This window comes from Sipha flava, unplaced genomic scaffold (assembly GCF_003268045.1).
Source record: "Sipha flava isolate LNK unplaced genomic scaffold, YSA_version1 41_pilon_pilon, whole genome shotgun sequence".
Classification (NCBI taxonomy): domain Eukaryota; kingdom Metazoa; phylum Arthropoda; class Insecta; order Hemiptera; family Aphididae; genus Sipha; species Sipha flava.
This window is the reverse complement of record NW_020273144.1, coordinates 373242-395003: the sequence shown is the minus strand read 5'-3', so window position 1 is coordinate 395003 and position 21762 is coordinate 373242. Positions and strand designations below refer to the sequence as shown.

Genomic DNA, 21762 nt, shown 5'->3' with positions numbered 1-21762 from the left:
CAGTAGACACCTACTTCGCCGTAAGCAGTAACTGCTTACCAATAGTCTATAGCATCGGTTCCCAAAGTGTGCGCCGTGGCGCCTTGGTGCACCGCTATGTCTGTACAAGGGCGCCGCGCCGTCATGAAATACTATCCGGTCTGAAGATTTCCTTATGATTAGTCATGCTATGACTAGGAGAAGGGCGCCATGATAAAACCTTAGATCAAAAAGGGCGCCGTGAGTGGAAAAAGTTCGGGAAGCACTGGTCCACAGTCTAAAAGTTATTCGTTCAGTATGAACTCGGATTGTTCAATAGATGAAATCGAAATAATACAAAATCAATTGTTAATGATTACTTGTACGTTTTTCAAAGTGAAGTGAATGATTAACTGGAGCATTGTAAAGGTAGTGTAATGACCAATTCATCCGAAACCAAAATTTTAAAATATCAACAACATTCTCGTAATGTATGTACATATCATGTATTATGTACGTATGTATCATATGCAATCAGTGGCGGCTCGTGAGGTTCACATAAGGTGGTGCACAAATAATTTGTAAGATATGTAGGTGGGTAAAAAAAAAAATATTAATTTTAACATAGGTATATGTACGAACTTATCTGTATATATGCATAAATTAATTGCTGTTCGTTAGTTGCGCGAATAATAATATACGTTAACGTCGGTGGTCGATAGTAAACAGAAACACGATTGTTGTTTTGAATTTAAGATAATGACTAACTTTATCAGCCGATAATCGGGATAAACAAATATGAGTAAAAATGAATCATAATGCCGATGCCAGCGCGCAACGGCGCGGCGACATCGAACATAATTCGCTGATAACAATTTAATTTGATATGTGCACAGAAACGAATGTGCACATCAATTCCATTTTAAAATAATTCCATATATTTTGCGTGTTTCGACTTGTTTTAATTTTTACATTGTACAAACGTGCACAGCAATAGTGTGCACCGCTATAACACACACACACACACTGATACAGTTCCGTCGCGGACAACCGCCTGCCGTTTGGCCTTCAGAATAACCAAATCTGAATATTATATTATTTTCATAATATTCTGAATTTATATTTTGAAAAATAATCTTCATAACACTACAGGTATTTAGTTCTATTATTATGGTTTATGTTTTTAATTTTTTTTTTTGAGTTTGGGTAAGCAGTGCACGTGCACTTGTGCACATATACACGAGCCGCCACTGTGTGCAATCAAACATTAAATTCTAATATAATAAGTATATACGTTCATTATTAATTATTATACTATATTATATTATATGCATTTATATTCGGTGTCAATTGTCCTATTACTGGGTGTCGAATGTCCTAGATTCGCGCATATCATATCTTAGCAGTGTATTCGGTTGAAGTAAAGATATGTGCGAGAGAGACAGAGCTAAGTTAGAATTACCAAAGACGTAACAACCAAAATATTATACCCTCCTTTGATATTTAATGAAAATTATAACAGTTGGTACAGTGATAAAATTCAATATATCAATCGCCAATTATCGTCATGAGTCATATTGTGTAACCTAACCTACATTGTTTAGATTTATTTCAGGTCTTAATAATTAAAATGGTTCTTGTGTGCTCAGTAATTAGCTGCAAAACTAAACACTCAAAGGGTTCTGGTATTAAGTTCCACAAGTAAGTAACTTTAATATGAGAAAAAATTATAAACATTTTTTTATGAACATATTAATTGATTATTCATACCAAACTCATTCTTAATGCTAGACAAATAAATAATTAACTTTCTTATTCAGATATCCTGCAGATATTGAATTGAAAATGAAATGGTTGGCATCCATTAAAAATCCAAATTGGTTTGTTCCATATCCAAGATCGGTTGTATGTAGTAAACATTTTGATGATGATGATTATAAAATCAATGTTTGGGGACACAAAAAACTTAAAATTAATGCGATCCCAAAATCAACAATTAACCGTCAATTTTTGTTAAATGGTAAGAATAAATTAATAGCTTGCAATATATTAATTCAATTTTACTAAAACATAAATATATTTTTAATCATAGAATTTGAAGTACTTTATGTGTCAACAGAAAACAGTGGTGGGAGTGAACTTAATTCAAATGGTATAAACTAAAATTTTATTAAATATATATTTACAATTTCGTAGTAATTTTTTTTTAGTTAGCGAAATAGTAAATACTATTACAAGTGGTACCTCGAATCTTTCAACCAATTCTACAATGGATCTTGATGATTCAATAATACTTGGGTCGCTTGATGAAAATAATGTTGCTATAAATTTATCAATCACTACACCTACACCAAAGTAAAATTTTTTTTCGTACTTTGTTATTATTTGTGTTTTATTATACAATGTTAATTTTTAGAAAAAGAAAACCATTTCGCTACTTAGGAGATTTTAAGGAAGAAGATTTGGAAACGCCCCGAATCAGAAAAATGTTTTGGTCTATGTACAAAACAACATTGGATAATAAAATAAAAGCTGAAAAGGTGTTAAAACAAAAAAATTACAGATTAAAAATGAAAATAAAGGCATTGAACAGTTTAATAGATAAATTACAAGCTGATAACAAAATTACAGCCAAGTGTTCAAATGACTAACTTTTAATTTATTAATAAATCATAAATTATTCAGATCCCTGCTTCAGATGAAGAAATATTTTCTGGTGATACAAATAATAGGTATTATACTATTTATTTTATTGTTATAACAAGAGGATATTGTTATTATAATACATTTTTACATTCAAAATGTTATGTAAAAGAAACTTATTAAGACTGTTTAATAAATATTCTTACAAATTCAATGTGTTAGTTATTTTTATCAAATAAATTTTAAAACGTATAAAAGTCACTTGGACCATTGCATAAGGACCTATCAATAATGACAAAAACATATTTTGAGTGCATGTTTCCAAAATAGCATAATTACAAATTGTAATATTTCATCCATAAAGGCCAAATATGGCACGAATAAAAATTATGCTATTAAGTGCATGGTGGCCGTATATGGCACATACTACGTACTATTGGTACGCGTTGTGTCATATTTGGCATAAACTAAAATTTAGTAAACTTTTAGGGGAAGTTTAACTTGAATATTTTTTTATACATTTTTCCCATAATACTGATAATTTTTTACAGAAGAAAATTTTTTCTCGGAAAAAAATAAAAATTCATACATGAAAGTGTTAATTTAGTTGTCGTTCGTTGATTATCGCAATTTTGTCATTTTAAATGTCGCTACGACCGAAAAATCTTCGCTAGTATCATAATAACAATATTATTATAATAAAATTGTACGTGTGTGTTTATTATATTATTGTGTAATACTTTTTATTGTCTTATTAATATGTTATTAATTCAAAATATACAGTGTACTAACGACAAATCGTAAACGTGGACTCCGTGGCTACAGCTACCTTACAATGAAATTTAATCGATTAACCTGTTGTGACAATTAAATTTTTTTTCAATTGTTTGTGAGTGTCTCGACTTTACATTGATTCGTCGGTTTAATCAACTGATGTAACCATTGTTACAATATAATATTTTTTATTTTACCAATAAATATGAGTAATACGAGAAACGTATATTACGCTTTTTTCAATCGAGCCAACAACACAACAGCTCATAATAAATAAATAATACATATTATATAAAATTAGTAGTACAAAACCATAAGCAACTTAAAAAACAAAAACGAATAATACGTTTATGCTAGCAATCTAAAAGGAGGAAATTAACGAGACAATAATTTTTATTGTTATACATTTTTCAATCGATTACGGTTCCATATCAGAAATGTCCTCCCTGCATTGTGTAAGCATAAACGTATTATTCGTTTTTGTTTTTTAAGTTGTTTATGTTTTTGTACTACTAATTTTATATAATATATATTATTTATTTATTATGAGTTATTGTGTGGTTGACTCGATTGAAAACAACGTATTATACGTTTCTCGTATTATTCATATTTATTGGTAAAATAAAAAATATTATATTGTAACAATGGTTACATCAGTTGATTAAACCGATGAATCAATGTAAATGCACACTAGATAGAATATTTCATTATTTTGTAGTTTAATTTAAATAATTCATTTTTATATTTAATTTTTAAACTGGTTTTCAATCTAACATATCATTAAGAATAAATATAGATATTCACTAGATAAAAACTGTATTGCTGAATTATCATCAATAAGATGAAAATTTCGATGCATTGAGTTGTCATGTACACATTGGGCTGTAAAGATTATTTACGCAATTTTTTTTTTTTTTCTAACATTCATTAATAATCAAATCTATTCAATACTTATTATTGATCAATGTCAATATTGATTGCTTTCAACACAGAAAATTCATCGAAAGCTTAAAGGTGAGTTTAGAAAACAGACAACTCATTGGTTTTAATGCTTATAGTTTATTCAACATTGTACACATTAAATCTCTAAAACATCTTAAAAATTATTTTATGAATACTAAGAATTAATGAATGACATTTTATAGAAATAAACAATAATAACTCACCCAAATATAGCATACACAGAACAATATCTTTAAATTAACAAATTTAATGTATAAATCAATGTTATAATTTGATTTTTTTGTCATTCGGTTTAATCACAATATGTTAAGATATAAAATTCTTCGTCAAAAACAGTTTATGAAAAAAACAAATTATATACTTAAAATTTTCTTATATTAAATAATTTATTACAAATAGTTTTTTTTTCTTTTAAGTCTGGCGTCAATAAGTTTTTATAATACAATACATTTACTAAATTATAAGTCAATAAAATTAATGCCTTTAAAATTTTCATTCACAAGTCATAACAAATATATAATTTTAGTTTAAAACACACAAATTGTTGATTAAAATGCTTTAAATTATAATCAGAAATAACAATAGTAATTATTCAATTATATTTTACTTTCATTTATTATACTTTCAATCAATGATTTAGAAACAAATGTAGATGATAGTTATAATTAAGAATAACAAATGTATTAACTTTAAATTAATTCTTATTCATTATAAGTATCTGTTAAGATTAAATATAAAACACAAAACTAATGAGTTTATTAGAAATATTTGTATATTAATATAAAGTATATTGACACAATAAACCCATACAATGAAAATACACATTTAACAGCTGTGGAAAAATAATAAATTTTTGTTTTCAAAATTCGGATTTTGATGGTTTCATATTAACAGACAACAGAGAAATTAATTTTATAATGTAAAAGTATTGTATAGTTTGTTATGGGAGATCTATAACAAAATAATTTGATCACTGTATGAAATCCTTAATTCTCCTGTATAAAATCATGACCATCAAAAAAATATTATGTTAATGAAAACAAAATAACAAAAAATGTAATATTTACACAATATGATACTTTTTGTTATTACATAAATAATCAGTTAAAAAGTTATAAAAACTGTCCATCTAAAAATTGTACAATGGAATGTATTAAGTCACATACTAAAGCCATATAATTAATTTCATAATACTTGTGATAGAAGAAAAAAAATGAATTATATTTCACAATTATTTAACAATTAACTGCAGCAATATGTTTTAAGTGAAATACTTGCATATATAATCAAAAATAAAATTAAATCAGCAAGAGAATGAACATTAAATGAATCACCTAATAAAATAAAATATTTAATAATACATTACAATAAGTTTTAAAAAGAAAAACTTAATAGCCTGGAAAAAAAACTGAATATTGATATTAAGATTTTGTTGTTAAAAAAAAAAAAAATGCTATACCATAATATTTATGAAGGATATGGGCTATCGAACAATAAATAGTTATCAATTATTTGGAACAATTCAGCGGGTTGAGGAATTCTTCCGGTCTCCAATTTTGACCATACAGGTATATCTAAAAATCGATAAATCATTAATACATACAGGTTTGAAGGTGATCAATTTAATATTTAGAATATTTACCATTAAAAAGCAACTCAAATGCACCTGTTGAAATTAACATCCCTTCCAACATGTTCGAACCAAAGAACACAACAAGACATGCATAAATTTTATTTGATGTACACCATCCCCACCAATCTGGTTGCTGTTTGCCGATGTAATCAAAAAAGTTGACACCAGAAATAATGGCAATAATAATCAACATTTTTAGAACACTCTAAAAAAAAATAAATAAACTAAAAACATATTCCAAGTTGAAATTATTCAGTTTTTGTACAAACATTATATAGAATGAAACTTTTTAAAGGTGGGCACTAATTTATAAGGACTAACAAAAATATTAAATGTTGCCCACTTTTTTTTTTGTAGATATTAATTTGAGAAAATAAATAAGTTTTTACAAGTTTTCATTATAAACAGATAGTTTCATTAAACATATTATGCATAAAATAAACTCAATGGTATATTAATAAATGACAAATTACCACTTACAAAAGGTTCATTTAGAATTATAAATTGAAGAAAATTGGATGGTTAAAATTCGGTAAATAATAGTTTAATTTTTTTTATACTAAAAAAATTAAAAATAAAAATATCCATAATATGCCACCACCGCCATTAGTTCATTTACAATTATACAAACATTAATCTCATACCAATATTTTTGCTATAATTAAATGTATCATTGAAGGATCATAATTTGCTCCTATAATGTGAAGTTCTGGGTATTTTTCACTAAGAATACTTGAATAGTGGTCAAATGCTTTTTGATAACCACACGAATAACTAGAACAATAAAAATAATAATTGAAATTAGAGATACATTTTTTGTGCTAAAAAACAAACAATTAACTGTGTACATATTAAAAAAAAAAAACAAAAACTTAAAATATAATAAAACAGAAAAATGTATATTAATTTAGTATTTTAAGGGTGAGCCCTATTACATGACATATAAGCAAAATACAAAAAAAAAGTTTGATTAAATCAAGTTCATATTTTATTTAAGCATTAGGAAATAAAAGTTTTCATTTAAATGTTTTTAAATTTCATTGGTTATAATACCTAAAAGCTTTTATTTTTCAATATTGTAACGGTGAATCATAAATTGATAATGATGAATTTCAGATTTTTTTTTCAAAATATTATTAAAATTATTTAAATAACATCAAATTCAACACAATTTTACAATATTTAAATTATGAATGTGAACATTTGATTATTAATAGATCTTTTTGTATAGGGAACATTCACTTATGATAAAATAATAAAAATAAAAAAACCATCAAATATAATTGATTAAAAACTGTATAAAGAATAATATTAATGTTAGGTATTATAACTGTTTTCGGAGAAATTTTTATTAAAAACTAACCAAATATTAAACAAGATAAATTTAATAAAACAACAAAGAAATAAAAAATAGAATAAAACACATATATAAAATAGTTAAAAAAAATCTTTGTACGAATGGTGGACAATAAAATATTTTTGCAGTTAATGAATACGCATTAATGTTAATCAGAATATTATTTTTGGCAGGACATTTTTAAATCTATATATTATGAAATCATTTAGCTTAAGTATATTTTAGGAAGAGACACATCAGTAGTATTATATTGAGCAAAATAATGGAATCAAACCCTTCAAAGGATAGAGACGACACACAAATTTAGTCATACAGTTAAGGTAGTTATTGAAACGGACAGTCTTCGTGATACTGTGAACTTACCAATAAAAGAATTTCAGCGTTGGGTTGCCTTCGATCGGGCCTTTGCCGCCCAGATGCTTCTTGCCGGAACCCAGGTTAGATGGGTCACTACTGCCTTTGTCGGAGGAGATGGAAGTGGGGCCAAACAGTGCGAGCAGGCAGACGACAGTGATGATGAGCACGTTAAACGCGGCCATGGCGAGACAGAAAAACAGCGCCGGAAGAGAGGATAAATGTCGCCGAGAAGATGAAGGGAAGAATAACAGCGGCAACGGGTGGTTTCCAACGGGTGAGCGTGTGTGATCGGACAGCAAACGTTTGACTCCACCTAACGTGCTGCACCGTAACCGTATCGAACACTATTGCTAACGTAACGGATATTAATTTATTGTTTCACTAGTACTACTCATATTGGATATTACTATTTCTACGAACACTCCACTGCTACTCGCCCTCGTCCATCAGACGGTGGAACGCGAAGGAGGTGAACGGGATGACGGCGTAAGCGCGCGGACGAGACCGATGACCGTTTTCACGAGGATGGGATGACTCAACGATAATAGGATTCCCGCCTATAACGTATCGTAAAATCGCATCACTTCGGGGACGGGCAGCGCGATTGCGTAATGGAAAGAAATAATCAAAAATCAAAGAAAAATGATAAGAACCCGTGTTCCCGTCACGGCTTCGCCAGTGGTTCCCAAACGACTGCGTGTTATCATTACGACGGTGGGCGATCGCGATCAATGCGAGACGACGCGCTTTGCGTGCCCATGTGTCGCGCAAATACTTCGCGGTCCTTCCGAAGACGTGGATTTAACTTGAATACGGGCACTCGGTGGCGTAGCAAGGGTATGGCGAACTGTGCCTACGTCAGGGGCGCAAAATTGTGCAAAATTCGTATTTTTTCCCTACAATTAACTCGAAAATTTTCCATTACACTTTTCGAAATACGTAGATGTTGTCTGTTTGTACACATCACGTGTGAATTTAATGATGACATTATGAAAAAATAGGGTATTCAAATAAAAAATTTCGCATGAAGAAATTATCGATGAATTTGACAGTCGCAGTAAAGCGAGGAAATCAAATTTTCATAGTTTAAATTAACACTGCGATAATAACTTATAAGCATGAATTGTATACTTAAAAATATTAATAAAATTAAAGGTTGAAAAAAATATCATGTAATCGAATTTTAACTGGTTGGATAGGTAACTTTTTCTAGGTTTGCCAGGGGCGCTAGCGAGTCTTCCTACGCCACTGAGGGCGCTAAACATTTGTCACCGCAAGCGTTAAAAATAAAACAGTGCATCGATCCGTTTGAACTTTTAGGCAATTCTTTTCAAGATTTTAGTTATTCAGTCTGCTTCGGGGAAAAAAAAAATAAAATTCCAACGGATTTCCGCGGAATTTCAATGAAAACGTACAACGATAATTTTTACGAACCACCGTTGTTAAAACCGTTTTCCGGACGGTCTAGTTACATAATGTAATGTGTGTAATAGTACACGGTTTTTCGTATACGAAGGAATAAAATAAGTAATTTTCTATTGATTTATCTTTAATTTTTATTACACGTATACGAATGATATGCATTTCAAAAAAAAACCACCGCAAAATTTGCCCGTAGACAGCTGCTGCTTACTCTGTCTACTGGAAAATCCGTTCATGCACCGTAAGGCCGCGGGCGGTGAAACGGTAAGGGACGGGGAGAAGCGATCGACGCGGCCGGGCGGAAGTACGGAAACGTTTTTAAACGCGGTAAACCAACGTGGTCGCGTCTAGGTCGAAAATCGATTCGCCCACGACGCCGCGGTACCTACCGCCCGAAATGCTGCGCGTCGTACGGGAAACGAACGGTGTTACTTGTGTTTGGCTGCGAATCCAGGGCCGTTCGGAGGGGAGGAGGGGCAAGGGGACTATTTAGGATCCCCCCCACACCTCATAAAGTCTTGAGATGCATAATAATTAATAATAAAGCCTCGGTTAAAATCGCGCGAGTTCGAGCGTGTACGACTTGTCCGATTCCATTGAGCGATTCAATTATAAATAATATGAATAATATTCAATTCTATTACGTAAATTTTTATGACGAAAAACAATTGTGCCGTCCTTCAACTGAATTATTTGTTCGTGGAAGGTATGCCGCTACCAAACCATAACAGTTCCATGCAATGATGGGGATGATCCTAATGTAATATGTTATAGATTACAAAATATATTGTATGATGACCAAGTATTATTTTTTGTTTTTTTTTTTTTTTTACGAACAATTGTCGTACTCAGTGGCGTATACAAGGGGGGGACGTGGGGGTCAAATCCCCCCCCCCCATTAGCTTTTTATTATTTAATTATTTTTTGTTTTTCCTTATATTATATAATATGCACTATAAAAAAATATTTTGTGATGTGAATCTATCGAGCTATTGAATTTTGACAATTTAGTCAACACTGAAAACCATTATAATTTTATTTTCGTTTATTTATAGCAAAGTAATGTTTATTTGGTATTTTGGTCGAAATGCCAATGACGACTATGATTATACTTTATTATAGCTTATATAATAATTTATAGAGACGATACTATGTATGTAACAATATGTATGTAACCTGGCCTAATGGGCTTCCACTGAATGTCCGTGTTTAAAATATTATCGGATACTATCGTTGTTATGAGAAAAGAGAATGAGATCATTATCGTTACGGATTTAGTTCACCGCGTATACATAGTACATTCTATTTATTTATCTGAAACCTAAAAAAAAAAAAAATTCAAGGGATAGTTGATAATTTATTGAACCTATCATGGATTCGTGGAGAAACATAGTTCATAATTGTACCCACATTTACAAAAATAGCAGTGCCGTCAGACGTCAATGCAACATTTCGATTACCGAGTATAAAACACTACATCAATTAATCTATTTTAGTCAAATTTACGTTATTACTTATTGTACTCGGTGCGCACTGAATACAAATAATACGTCAAATTGAAAACGATTAAAATATAACTTTTACTATATGATTATAAACATGGTCTACAATATATTCAAACCAACTAGCATCTGACTACACGCGACAGCGAATAAAAATAATAAAATTATTAAACAATAAAGTTGATAACTATAACATTGTTATAACTTATAAAATTAGTTATTTAGTTATTACTTTATATAGTAATCAAACATGAGTAATAAAAGAAAAAATAATACTCTACTTTCATATTTCAATAAAAGTATAAAGTCAACTGTCGATTCAGATCCAAATAATCCACAACCTGCACCAAGTCAACAAAAACATACAGACACAGTAAATTTGGTGAGTAAAAAAATTGTATGCTTGACTATTTAACTTATCTGAGTCTTTAAGTCTCCGATTTATGAGTTTTTAATGTTTCTATAAACAATATTATGTTATAATTTTTTTTAAGACAACATTTTCATTAGCAAGGGAAAATGATATTGATTTGTTTGTTAGTTGTGATTTGAGTGATACTGATAAAAACCTAGTAAGTTATTTAATTATATACAAATAGTATTGTACTATGATATTTAAATGAATCATTTTTTTAAATTTACAAAATTATAAAGTACATTTGTTTATAGATTCTGACAGATGTGTGGGTTTCATCAGAAACTTATATATTTCCTATAATAGAGAAAAATAAAGGTTGGAATCTCAAATTTCAACACCATTGGTTGAAAATGTTCAAGTGGTTAGCACATTCAGAGATAAGCCAAGGAGGTTTTTGTAAAGTATGTTTAATTTTTTCAAGAACTGGTGGATTCAGATGTCAAAAATTATATACACTTGTGATTAAACCAATGGATAACTTTAAAAAAGCATTAGAAGTATGTCTATAAAGTTATGATCACACATTTTAAATGTTTTTATATTATTATAAATATTTAATATGTATGTTTTATTTATTATATTAGACTTTAAATAATCATGCTAAACATCAATATCATAAACTAGCTCTAGAAAAAGCTGATTATTTTTTGAATATTGCATCTTCAAAGGAACCTGAAATTATAAACAAATTAAACATAGACAGGTAGATTTAAATATTTTTTAATATTCTATTTTTATTATAAAGTTGTATTATTTTTTTATTACAAATTTAGTTTATGTTTAGTTTTAAAATATTATTGATTATAAATGAACCTAAATTTGTATAATTTCAGAGCAAAAAAGTCAAAGAAAACCGAGAGAATTTAATTCCTATTATTGATTGTATTTTGGTATGTGGTCGTCAAGAGATTGCTTTAAGGGGTCATAGGGACTTTGGTGCTTTGTCATTTGATGGTAAGTTTTTTTTAAATTATATTAAAATACTTTAATACTATTAGCTCTAATATGTTTTATCTACTATATATTTTGGATACAATTTTATTTTAGTAAGGAATAAAATTATTTTTAATAAGAGCTTTAACCCAAACCTGAACTTATTGGGCCTTTCTTTGTCATTATTTTTCTAGGTGAACCTGAGATGAATGAAGGAAATTTTCGAGTTATACTGAAATATAAAGCAAAAGAAATAGAACATTTAAAAAACTTTCTTTCATCAAGCTATCGAAGTAAATATATTAGCCCAACTATTCAAAATGAAATTATAAGTTCTTGTGGTGATATTATTTTAAAAAAAGTTGTGAAAGAAGTTAACGAGTCACATTATTTTAGTGTTCTTGCAGATGAGACAACAGATATTTCTGTTGTAGAAAAACTTACTATTTGTGTTAGATATCTTTTATCTATCTTTTATATGAATCCAATCGTTGATATAATATTTTATGCGAATCCATTATGTAATACAAATTAAAAGTTATTGCACGTTTTATATTCTCATCTACTTTTCACTTAAAAAACAGAATAATGCCATCAAACGATAAAAAAAAAACTTATAAAGCGAGCAGAAATCTTTTTTGTATCGTTCTTTTTATTCCAATCTCAATCGTTTGAAAATATCGATCCATTTCCGATAGTCGCTCATTACTTAGTCCACGTGGCTAAAACTTCAAATACGAGTACTTATTATGTTTCCCGAGTGAACTACATGCTGAAATGGCCCTGAGATCGGTGCTTACCCCGGTGTATTCTGCTAGCGGTGGTATGCCCGAACCAGTGAGATGTGCCGTCGATATATTAGAAGAAGAAAATTGTCCATGGACGGTGGAAATATATGGTCGGAAATCAGTAGTGAAATTATTTCGGTCGTAAAACACGTAATCAATTTGTGTTCGTATCGTAAGAACTAGGGCATAACAATTGTTGCACCGAAAAGCATTAAAATTGATTGCACAATTGAAGTAAAAAATAACCAAAAGTACATTATCACAGTAAAAAATATCCGAAATTGCACTTAAAAATTGTATTGCTGTTTTAAAAATACCCAAAGTTAGTAGTTTATTGTAATAAACTTTTTTATTAATCACAATAACTATTAAAAAAAAAAAATGCACAAATACTTTTTGTTAAGACTAGGTATCATATAAGAAATGCGAGTTTTTTTTTACAAAATATTTCAAAATAAAAATGTATGTTAGTATTGGAATTGTGGTTTTAGTCTGGTCTCCCAGGAGCTTACAAACAAAATTATCAACATTTAAAAAACGTTTTATATGCACAATTTTTATTTTATTTTTTAATACACATTTGTGTGGCTGGGTACCTATGATCGCGTTGCACGATAAATGATTCCTTTAAGTTCTCAAACACGAAAGATCTCCGATTTGAGAATATCAAGTTTTATATATTTCCATAACTACCATCACAATTATTAACGCCCAAATTAACTATCAACAGGGCCGGCTTTCAGCGCTCAGTGCAAGAATTATTTTGGCAATCCTCTATCTTAAACGAATTAAACAGGCAGAATTTTGATAAATGGAGGTGCATCATTATACATATTATAACTTAAGCCTCGTTCATAATCATAAATGCTCAAAATAATTTTTCAAACATGCATATTTGCCACGTATTTTTAAATCATTCAGAGAACAAACGTAATATAGGCTAATAACCTGTGATGTTGAAGCCTTATTTTCTAATAAAAAAAAAAAAAAAAAAAAAAAACGTATTAATACTTGTAATAGTATAATGATAATTTATAAAACTGTAATTTTACCTACAAGAGTGGCCTATTCTTGCATGTTGATAGAATAATAAATAATTACAATTATAATAGTAATTAAATTTATATTAAACCACATCGTAAATTTTTTTTTAATTTTATTTATAGAAGATAATTTTTGTCACCAACGATTGATCAAATTTAATTCTAATTTTGACGCCTTTCACGCGCTCTTCTGATGTTGGCACCCTGTGCCGTCGCACGCGTCGATCGTATCTAACCGGCCCTGACTATCAATGATCTTTTATTTATTACTATTGTGTTATTCTGACACGGCCCCCATTGTTATTTTATTTCTTACGAAAAAATAAATAAATTAGGTAAATTGTGTGAATAATATTTAAAAATATCTCAAATTGTATTCTAAATGAGGAAAATCAACAAAATTGCATAAAAAGGTACTAACATTTTTTTTTGATTTTAATTCGTACTCGTGTTGAGTTTAAGTTGTGATATATTTATATATTATTCGCTCGGGCTTAAAATGTTGTGTTATATGTCAGGGCCGGCTCACGATCGACGCTTGCGACGGCACAGGGTGTTAAAATCGGAAGGGCGCGTGAGAGGCTTCAAAATTAGAATTCAATTTTATCAATCGCAAATTATCTTTTATAGATAGAAAAAAAAATGTTACTATGTGATTCAATATAAATTTGATTATTATTATAATTGTCATTGTTTATTATTCTATCGACATGCAAGGATTGACCACGTTTGTAGGTACAATTACAGTTATATAAACTACCATTACTATATTATTACAAGTACCTATTATTATGTTTGTTCTATGAATGATTTACAAATAGCTGGCAAATATTATCGCTTGAAAAATTATTTTGAACATTTTTAATTATGAATGAGGCTTAGGTTATAATAATGTCAAATCGTCCAGACCTTTGTTCTTCTCAAACCTTTTCATTGAAAAAAAAAACGCAAATATGGGTAACGGGAAATAAATGTAATGTAGGTATTTATGAAAAACGTGAACATATGCAGTCGACGCAGAGCAGCGAACTTTGTATTAAATATATTCAAAAATGTGCTTTGAAAATTCCGTTTCGTTCGATAAACTTGGCTGTTGTTAGACGCACGTAATAATACCATTGCATTTTCTGACCAACGCGTCAAAACGGTTCACCGAAATACTTACTCGATAAATATGATTTTCGTCCGCAGCACAAGACCGCTAAAACATTTCCTTACGTTAGTAATCGATTACGGTTCGAAAATGAAAATCGTATTTGTCGGATTTAAAAACGAGCGATGTGTTGAGTGCTCTGCCGCTCGACAATCTACCTCTGCGAACTCGCTGTGCAAAGAAAGAGGCATTTTTCCTCGTTTTAGAAGAGATGAGTTTAAATCGTTAAAATATTTTAGTTTATTGTTCTCTCGATATAGATATTTTTTTAATTTTTCTTTTTTTTTTTTTTTTCATTGTTACAACAATCGTTAGCGACTACTTGGAAATGCGCATTTTAAAAACGTATTTCACACAAAACGGAATACGACAATAACTGTTAGATTATTTAGACACTCCAATAATAACATCATTGTAAATTGCATTATTATTATTACACCATGACGGAGCGCATATTCCATCACGCATTGTTATGCCCACACGAACGATGCCGATGACGAAGATCCGGTGAAACGATAGTCGCTCTCGTACGTTCATTTTTTTTTTTTTTCCGCTCATTGTTCGGTGCACGAACGTACTTCTGCTTCGCTGTGCAATACGAATTACTATGACTACGTCTGCATAGCGCGACCGTGTTTTTTCTCGCGGTCGTGGCGCGTCTTATCAGGTTCGTCTTATCAAATCCGTGCGTCTATATTATTCTGTGAATGCTATACGTTTTTTTTTTTTTGTTTTTACTTTTCCCGCTTTGCTCCCCTCGAGTCTCGCTCGCGATTTTTTTATGATCGTTTCTCGACCCCCCCCGTCATATCGTCCCTCCGTTCTTCCAGATCCAAACTATCACCACCGCCATCCCTGCCATCGGACACGACGATGTGGAGTCCCACGCACGTACAGGTCACAGGTAAGTGTTGTGTGTGTGTTGGCCGACGGATAATTATTATGGGACGTTCGTCGACTGTGGTATATTAATACTGTTTGTTTGATTTTCAGTTCAGAGGACCAGGAATCTGAACGTCAAAAGCAAAAACGGTTAGTAAAACTACACTAGTGAAGTATCATCCCTTAGCCACTATCGTTTCACCACTTTATCTGTATTCACGGTATCATGGTATCCTATAGGCCAAATTATAGTCCGTTCGATGTTTATCGCATTCCCTATATTTTAAAACATATACGACATAGGATAATAATAATATAACAGTAATGTTCCAACGATATTCAATTGAATCACCTACTTCAGTTGTATCGCCTATATTTTATTCCATAATCAGACGTATGTGTTACTCAACATGCATGTTCAGTATGTCATTTATCACATCCAACTACCTATTCATTTATTACAAATAATCCTTTTGCTTTTAATTAGGTCATAGTACTCATCATGATTCGCTTTTTTATCACTCGTTCACACAAAGCATTACAACATTTAATTTTCTATTATTTTTTTTTTAGAAATAATATACTGCTTATATTGTCGAACCCATTTTGATTGATTATGCTTAATTATTCTTAATTTGTCCTAATTCTTCACTAATTATAATTTACATTAGTTATAAAAATAATAATTATTTATTTTAATACCTAATTAAAAAGTTATTACAAAACAATACATGTAAAAATTAAGCATGTATAGATACTTTAAAATGTATAACTTATTCAAAGGTTCTATAATATTTATATTTTATCACACTGTATGTAAAGTATAATATTTAAGTGCAGATAATTCTAGCAAAAATGGTTTGTTTAAAAGGCTTAAATTACTCTTGATAATTTATTCATAGATTTAAGCTATTTTATCTTGTTTAAATAAAATTTACTATTAGAGGTCATCATAAAACTACTAACTTATTAATTCATTGGGATTAAATATCTTATTGTAATCAAATAACATTTATGCAGAATTGATTCATTTTCTCATTTAATTGGGTTAATAATGAATTCCTGTGTTATAGAACAACATTTAATAATACTTGACATGTAATATATAAGTCAACTTGAACTTATTAATATGTATTAGGACATTTGACTCAGAATTATGCGGTATGAATAATTTTCCTAAATTAAATTATATTTTAGGAATAATATATTTTTATAACTACTAATTTTTTAAAATACAATTTTTTGTCCACCTATTTAATTATAATGTATTATTGTACTTTTAAAACATTTTCTATGATTATTTTTAAAATAAAATAGTTACTTACTAGATTTCAACATAAAAAAGTTGAATCAATTCAGTGAGTTTTATGCAATTATTTCATTTTTTAATTTAACAAACATTTAACTTATTTAGGTAGGTAGTTAAACATATTATAAATTAATAAACCAAAATATTTCTGCAATAAAGTGAAATAAATCAAGTTTTCACTTTTTTCAATGATTATTGATTATAGATTTCATACATATTTGTTTTGTATATGCTTATGAATATAATTAATGAGTCTTAATTGTATTGTTTCACTTTAGCAAAAAATGATGTATTTGTTACTATTGGTTTGGGTAAAGAAAAGTATCAAACATCGCCTAAAGAAAAGGCTGTTGATGCTGAATTTACCGAATGGCATGAAGTTTGTGAATTGTAAGTAGTCCAGTTTTTAAAAATTACAGAACACTGAATCTTAAGAGTCTTTTTTTAGGCAAATCCCAAAACAAGGAAATACTGCTGAATTAGTACTTAGTGTACTTCATAGAAATTTTTTGGGAATAGACCAATTTTTAGGCCAAACAACAATACCATTAGCAGATATAGATGTATATGAACGTCCTAAAAGCAAGTATGTAATACATAAAATTATATTGTCAATTTAAACATTAAAAATTTTAACTCATGAATCAGCATGTAAAATTGGAAATTTTATTTGATTAATTTCAACACTAGTGCTAACATTTTATATCATATATTATTCATTTCATTTAGCTATGTAAAAGTATTTAAATGTATAAGTTAGTTACTCAACTAGAACATTTTGGTCATTTAATTCAACTAAAACATTTATATTTCTTTATAATGTTAATTTTTTTATTAGTCATCACTGATGTACATTATATTCAATTATTTTAAACTTCATTGAATTTTCTTTGATGTATTTCCCAATTAAATTACTTTTATTTTTTTTAGTATTTTTTACTATTTGTTTTATATTATAGATGGTATCCATTGAAAAGTAAAAATGGTCAAGAAAACAAAGACCGTGGTGAATTGCAAGTTAAAATTGCATTTACAGTTAAATCTGGAAGTTTATTAGATCTTAGCAAGAAAGAAAAACATAGACTATCTGTTGGTCAATTATCACATACCGCTTCTAACATTAGTAAGTATATTTTGTATGAAACATTTATCATGTAATACCAATATAATATTATATATTTATTTAATTATTTAATTATTATATATTTTGTGTGTTTTAGGTGGTAGTTTGATGAGCATTAGTAGTGTTGATAAAAAATCTTTTAAAAAACTAGCCAAGACAATAAGTAATTACTGATTCGAATATAGTTGTTGGTTTTTGATTATAATAAAAATGTATTCATTTTCAATTACAGCGGGAAAAATTAAACGAGAAAAAAAAATCCAAGAAATATCATCGTCTAGTATTAATTTAAGCTTAGAAAATCCGAACAAAATAAAATCCTCACAAGCTAGAGATGATGCTGACCCTGGTGTCATTAGTGATGATGACGATTTTGCTGTAAATATAATGATTTCCATATCTTGTAACAAATTGTTTTAGCTAAACAAAATATTTATGAATTTTTACTCTTATAGCTTGAAGATTTATCTCATAAAGGATCAGCATGCTCTTTAGACACATCAGGTCAATCTGATCGTAAAACTGTAAATGATTCACCTATAAGTGGATTGACTGTAAATTTGTATGGATCAGTTGAGAGTGTCGGTAACAATGATACATTAAGTAAATCTCCAATTATGAATCGGTCACCAGTTGCACAACAACAAGATGAATGGCAAAGAAAACTTTACAAAAACAAAGGTATTCATTTATAATTGATTTAGTTTAAACATTTAAAATAATTTCAACATTTGGGTATATGGTAATTATTTTCAGATAACACATTGAAACTTGCTGACACTTTAAAGTCAAAACTAAAGGACACGGTGGAAATGCCCATCAGTCATGATAAGAGCAAGGATAAAAGTCCAACACCATCCCTTAAAAATAGTCCTAAAGTGCAGAAGAAACATCTCATTTCACCGCTGGATGATCGTTCTTACAACCATAAAGAAACTAATCATGAAAATGAAAGTTCTCCGAGTAAGTAATTTATTACTGGGGCTCAGAAGTTGATGCATTTTGCTTTTTTTTTTCAAACTTTTTAGAAGATGCTATCCTGGCTACAAATGTGTTTCATTAGCATGTGAATCCAAATAACTAATTTTTATTTTGTACTTTTTGGTGTTCGTTACTTTTTAAGTAATTTATTGACATTTTTACGTAATTTTTCCACATTTTTAGTCATTTTTACTTATTTCACACTAGTTAATTTCTTATTATTTCTTATCGACCATTATGCTGATAACTTGTCCAATTTTATCTCGTCGATTACATTCCTCATTGTCGTGTTGTAGTGAATAGTATTATACCTAAATTTTATTATTTTTTCCTAATATTCGATTAGTATTCGATATTGTCTCGTCGCTTCATTGTCATGTTATAGTGAATAATACATATTATATATAAATTTTATTATTTTTTCGTAATATTTTGCAAATGGCAAAAATTAAAACGTCGGTTAGTGCTCGTCTGTGCCTCCCAATCACTTCAGTGGACGTGGAGAGAAATTTTTCCAAATATAAATATTTATAAACAGATAATCGTCATTTATTTACTTATGATAACATCAAATAAGATCTAATCATACAATGCAATGATTTTGATTTTTGAGTAATTTGTAAGCTTTGATAAATTTATAAAACAAATGTTTGTCATTTTTTTATTTTATATTTTTTAAGGACATTTTTTTGTCATTTTTATGTCATATTTGAATCTTTTTTTTAATGTTTTTAAGGTCATCAACTTCCGAGCCCTATTTATTACAAACCACGAAAAAAAAATCTAATAATAATTATATTTTTCATACTATTGTTTGTTAAATCATTAAGTTTCTCTAATTTGTTGAATATCTTACATGTCTGTGAACATTGTAGAAAATAAATCAGCACTATCTTCATGGAACAAAGCATATGAGCGAATCATAATAGGAAAAGAAAAAGATTCCAGTCATGTCCAAAATTCTCATTCAAAACTTTCTCCAGAAGTCCTTCAGAAATTTGATGGTAAATCCAGGGATGTATGTATTTGAATAAAATTTATATAAAATTCAACCCCTTCATATAAACTGATAAATTGGCAGCTAACAATAATCTACTTTCAGGATCTGATTGAAATGATTCTTCAGCTGCAGAGCAGTATGCGTGAGGAGATCAAACATAGAACAGAAATGGAAGAGTACTTGGATAAGTTGTTGTTGCGAGTCATGGAAACATCTCCGAAAATCTTGCAAACACCATACATTTGCTACTCCAATAACAACCATGTTTTGTAATATGAACCGATCACAAATATTTTTATTACTATCAGCCACTAGGAAGCTCTTAGAGTATTGGTTATACCTTACTCATTGAAAATCAGTGTGTAATATAACACATACATTATGAGTTCTTAGTTAACAATATTATTTGTACAATGAGAGTTAATTAAATTACCATTGAGTATATTTTTGTACCGTTTATTATATTTCTATTTTTATAAATTATTTAGGTACACATAATTGTACTTGAGTGAGATTTTTTGTAGAAAGATGCAGCACATAAATAATAGTCAATTAATTTGATCAATTGATCACTATTCAACTAACTTATTATTTTGAATTTTTGTTTTTTTTTTTCATTCTTTGTTTTGGAGAAATTTATTATTTATATTATTTTTAAGATGGTGATCGTACATTTTCTTACCACTACATTTTAAACACAAATTACAATTTTAGAACAACATTGTTTATTATTGTGTTATTTATTTTTGAGTTATCATTACTTATTATTTTTAAGTTGATTTTAAGCTAATTTTTTTTAAAATTTTAATGATGTGAACTTTAAAAGCTAAAAATGGGTGTTATGTTTTTTTTTTATAAAATTTCTATAGTTAAATAACCTGCATAACTTTTTTATTTGAAACGATTTTGTATTAATATTTTGAGTGTAACTAATGTTGTGATTTTTATATGTTATTTATTTATTTATTTTTTTTTTTTTTAATGTGATGCAACTTACAATAATTTAAAATTTCATAATTATTTTTAAATGCATATCATGTTTATTTAGTTTTACGTTTTTTAGTGTATAACATCATCAGTTAGCTATAAATAGTCACTTTAAGTTATAATGGTGCATTAATTTATTTTGATTTTTAGTATAGCTATTAAATTTAACAAAGCCATTGTTTACTATTAACATTTGTTAATTGGTATATTGAGAAAATTTACCGACAAGAACAAAAAATTAATTTTTATTATTTAAAGTAATTGAAGTTACTGAATAATATTATTGAAATATTAAATGACGTTCCTATTTGGAATTACAAAATTTGCCATTGTTAATTTTTCACAGCAAGCCCACATTATTATTTTGTAAGTTGTTTAATTTAAATTTTATCCTTAAAATTAACAAATATGTTTATTATAATATGAAAGATTTTTATGTGACATTTTAGACTATAAGATGTAGTTAAATTTTTTACATTATTTTATGATAGCGAAAACCAAAAAGAATATTTATTTTTGTTATCGGGGTGAAACAC

The 21762-nt window shown here is 28.7% G+C and overlaps 4 protein-coding genes across 7 annotated transcripts; 3 read left to right on the top strand and 1 right to left on the bottom strand.

Moving 5' to 3' along the window:
• The first annotated feature begins 327 nt into the window (after positions 1–327).
• Positions 328–2718, top strand: LOC112688985. 3 transcript variants are annotated; one of them, XM_025562454.1, is made up of 6 exons: positions 328–387; positions 1574–1659; positions 1779–1978; positions 2051–2110; positions 2169–2313; positions 2375–2718. In XM_025562454.1, exons 1-6 carry the CDS (start codon positions 364–366, stop codon positions 2607–2609), a joined length of 750 nt encoding a protein of 249 aa, XP_025418239.1. In that variant the 5' UTR covers positions 328–363; the 3' UTR covers positions 2610–2718. The 3 variants fall into 3 exon arrangements, with proteins under 3 accessions (XP_025418239.1, XP_025418242.1, XP_025418240.1); XM_025562457.1 differs by lacking the exon at positions 328–387 and adding an exon at positions 856–1110; XM_025562455.1 differs by lacking the exon at positions 328–387 and adding an exon at positions 856–1110 and having other exon boundaries at positions 1563–1659.
• A 3055-nt stretch (positions 2719–5773) lies between these two features.
• On the bottom strand, positions 5774–8319 carry LOC112688938 (thioredoxin reductase-like selenoprotein T homolog CG3887). 2 transcript variants are annotated; one of them, XM_025562375.1, is made up of 5 exons: positions 8093–8319; positions 7692–8035; positions 6616–6745; positions 5981–6176; positions 5774–5912 (listed from the first exon to the last, which is right to left on the bottom strand). In XM_025562375.1, exons 2-5 carry the CDS (start codon positions 7865–7867, stop codon positions 5806–5808), a joined length of 609 nt encoding a protein of 202 aa, XP_025418160.1. In that variant the 5' UTR covers positions 7868–8035; positions 8093–8319; the 3' UTR covers positions 5774–5805. The 2 variants fall into 2 exon arrangements, with proteins under 2 accessions (XP_025418160.1, XP_025418161.1); XM_025562376.1 differs by having other exon boundaries at positions 7692–8029.
• LOC112689027 (zinc finger MYM-type protein 1-like) lies at positions 7866–12565 on the top strand. The gene is made up of 8 exons (XM_025562524.1): positions 7866–7959; positions 10933–10991; positions 11104–11181; positions 11279–11524; positions 11612–11710; positions 11861–11981; positions 12155–12411; positions 12545–12565. Exons 1-8 carry the CDS (start codon positions 7866–7868, stop codon positions 12563–12565), a joined length of 975 nt encoding a protein of 324 aa, XP_025418309.1.
• Positions 12566–15509: 2944 nt separating this feature from the next.
• On the top strand, positions 15510–20961 carry LOC112688934 (rab11 family-interacting protein 5). The gene is made up of 11 exons (XM_025562368.1): positions 15510–15848; positions 15938–15976; positions 17414–17525; positions 17584–17721; positions 18095–18258; positions 18356–18421; positions 18491–18636; positions 18714–18939; positions 19015–19221; positions 20115–20257; positions 20342–20961. The coding sequence occupies exons 1-11, from the start codon at positions 15818–15820 to the stop codon at positions 20510–20512; spliced, it is 1443 nt and encodes a 480-aa protein (XP_025418153.1). The 5' UTR covers positions 15510–15817; the 3' UTR covers positions 20513–20961.
• Positions 20962–21762: the final 801 nt, after the last annotated feature.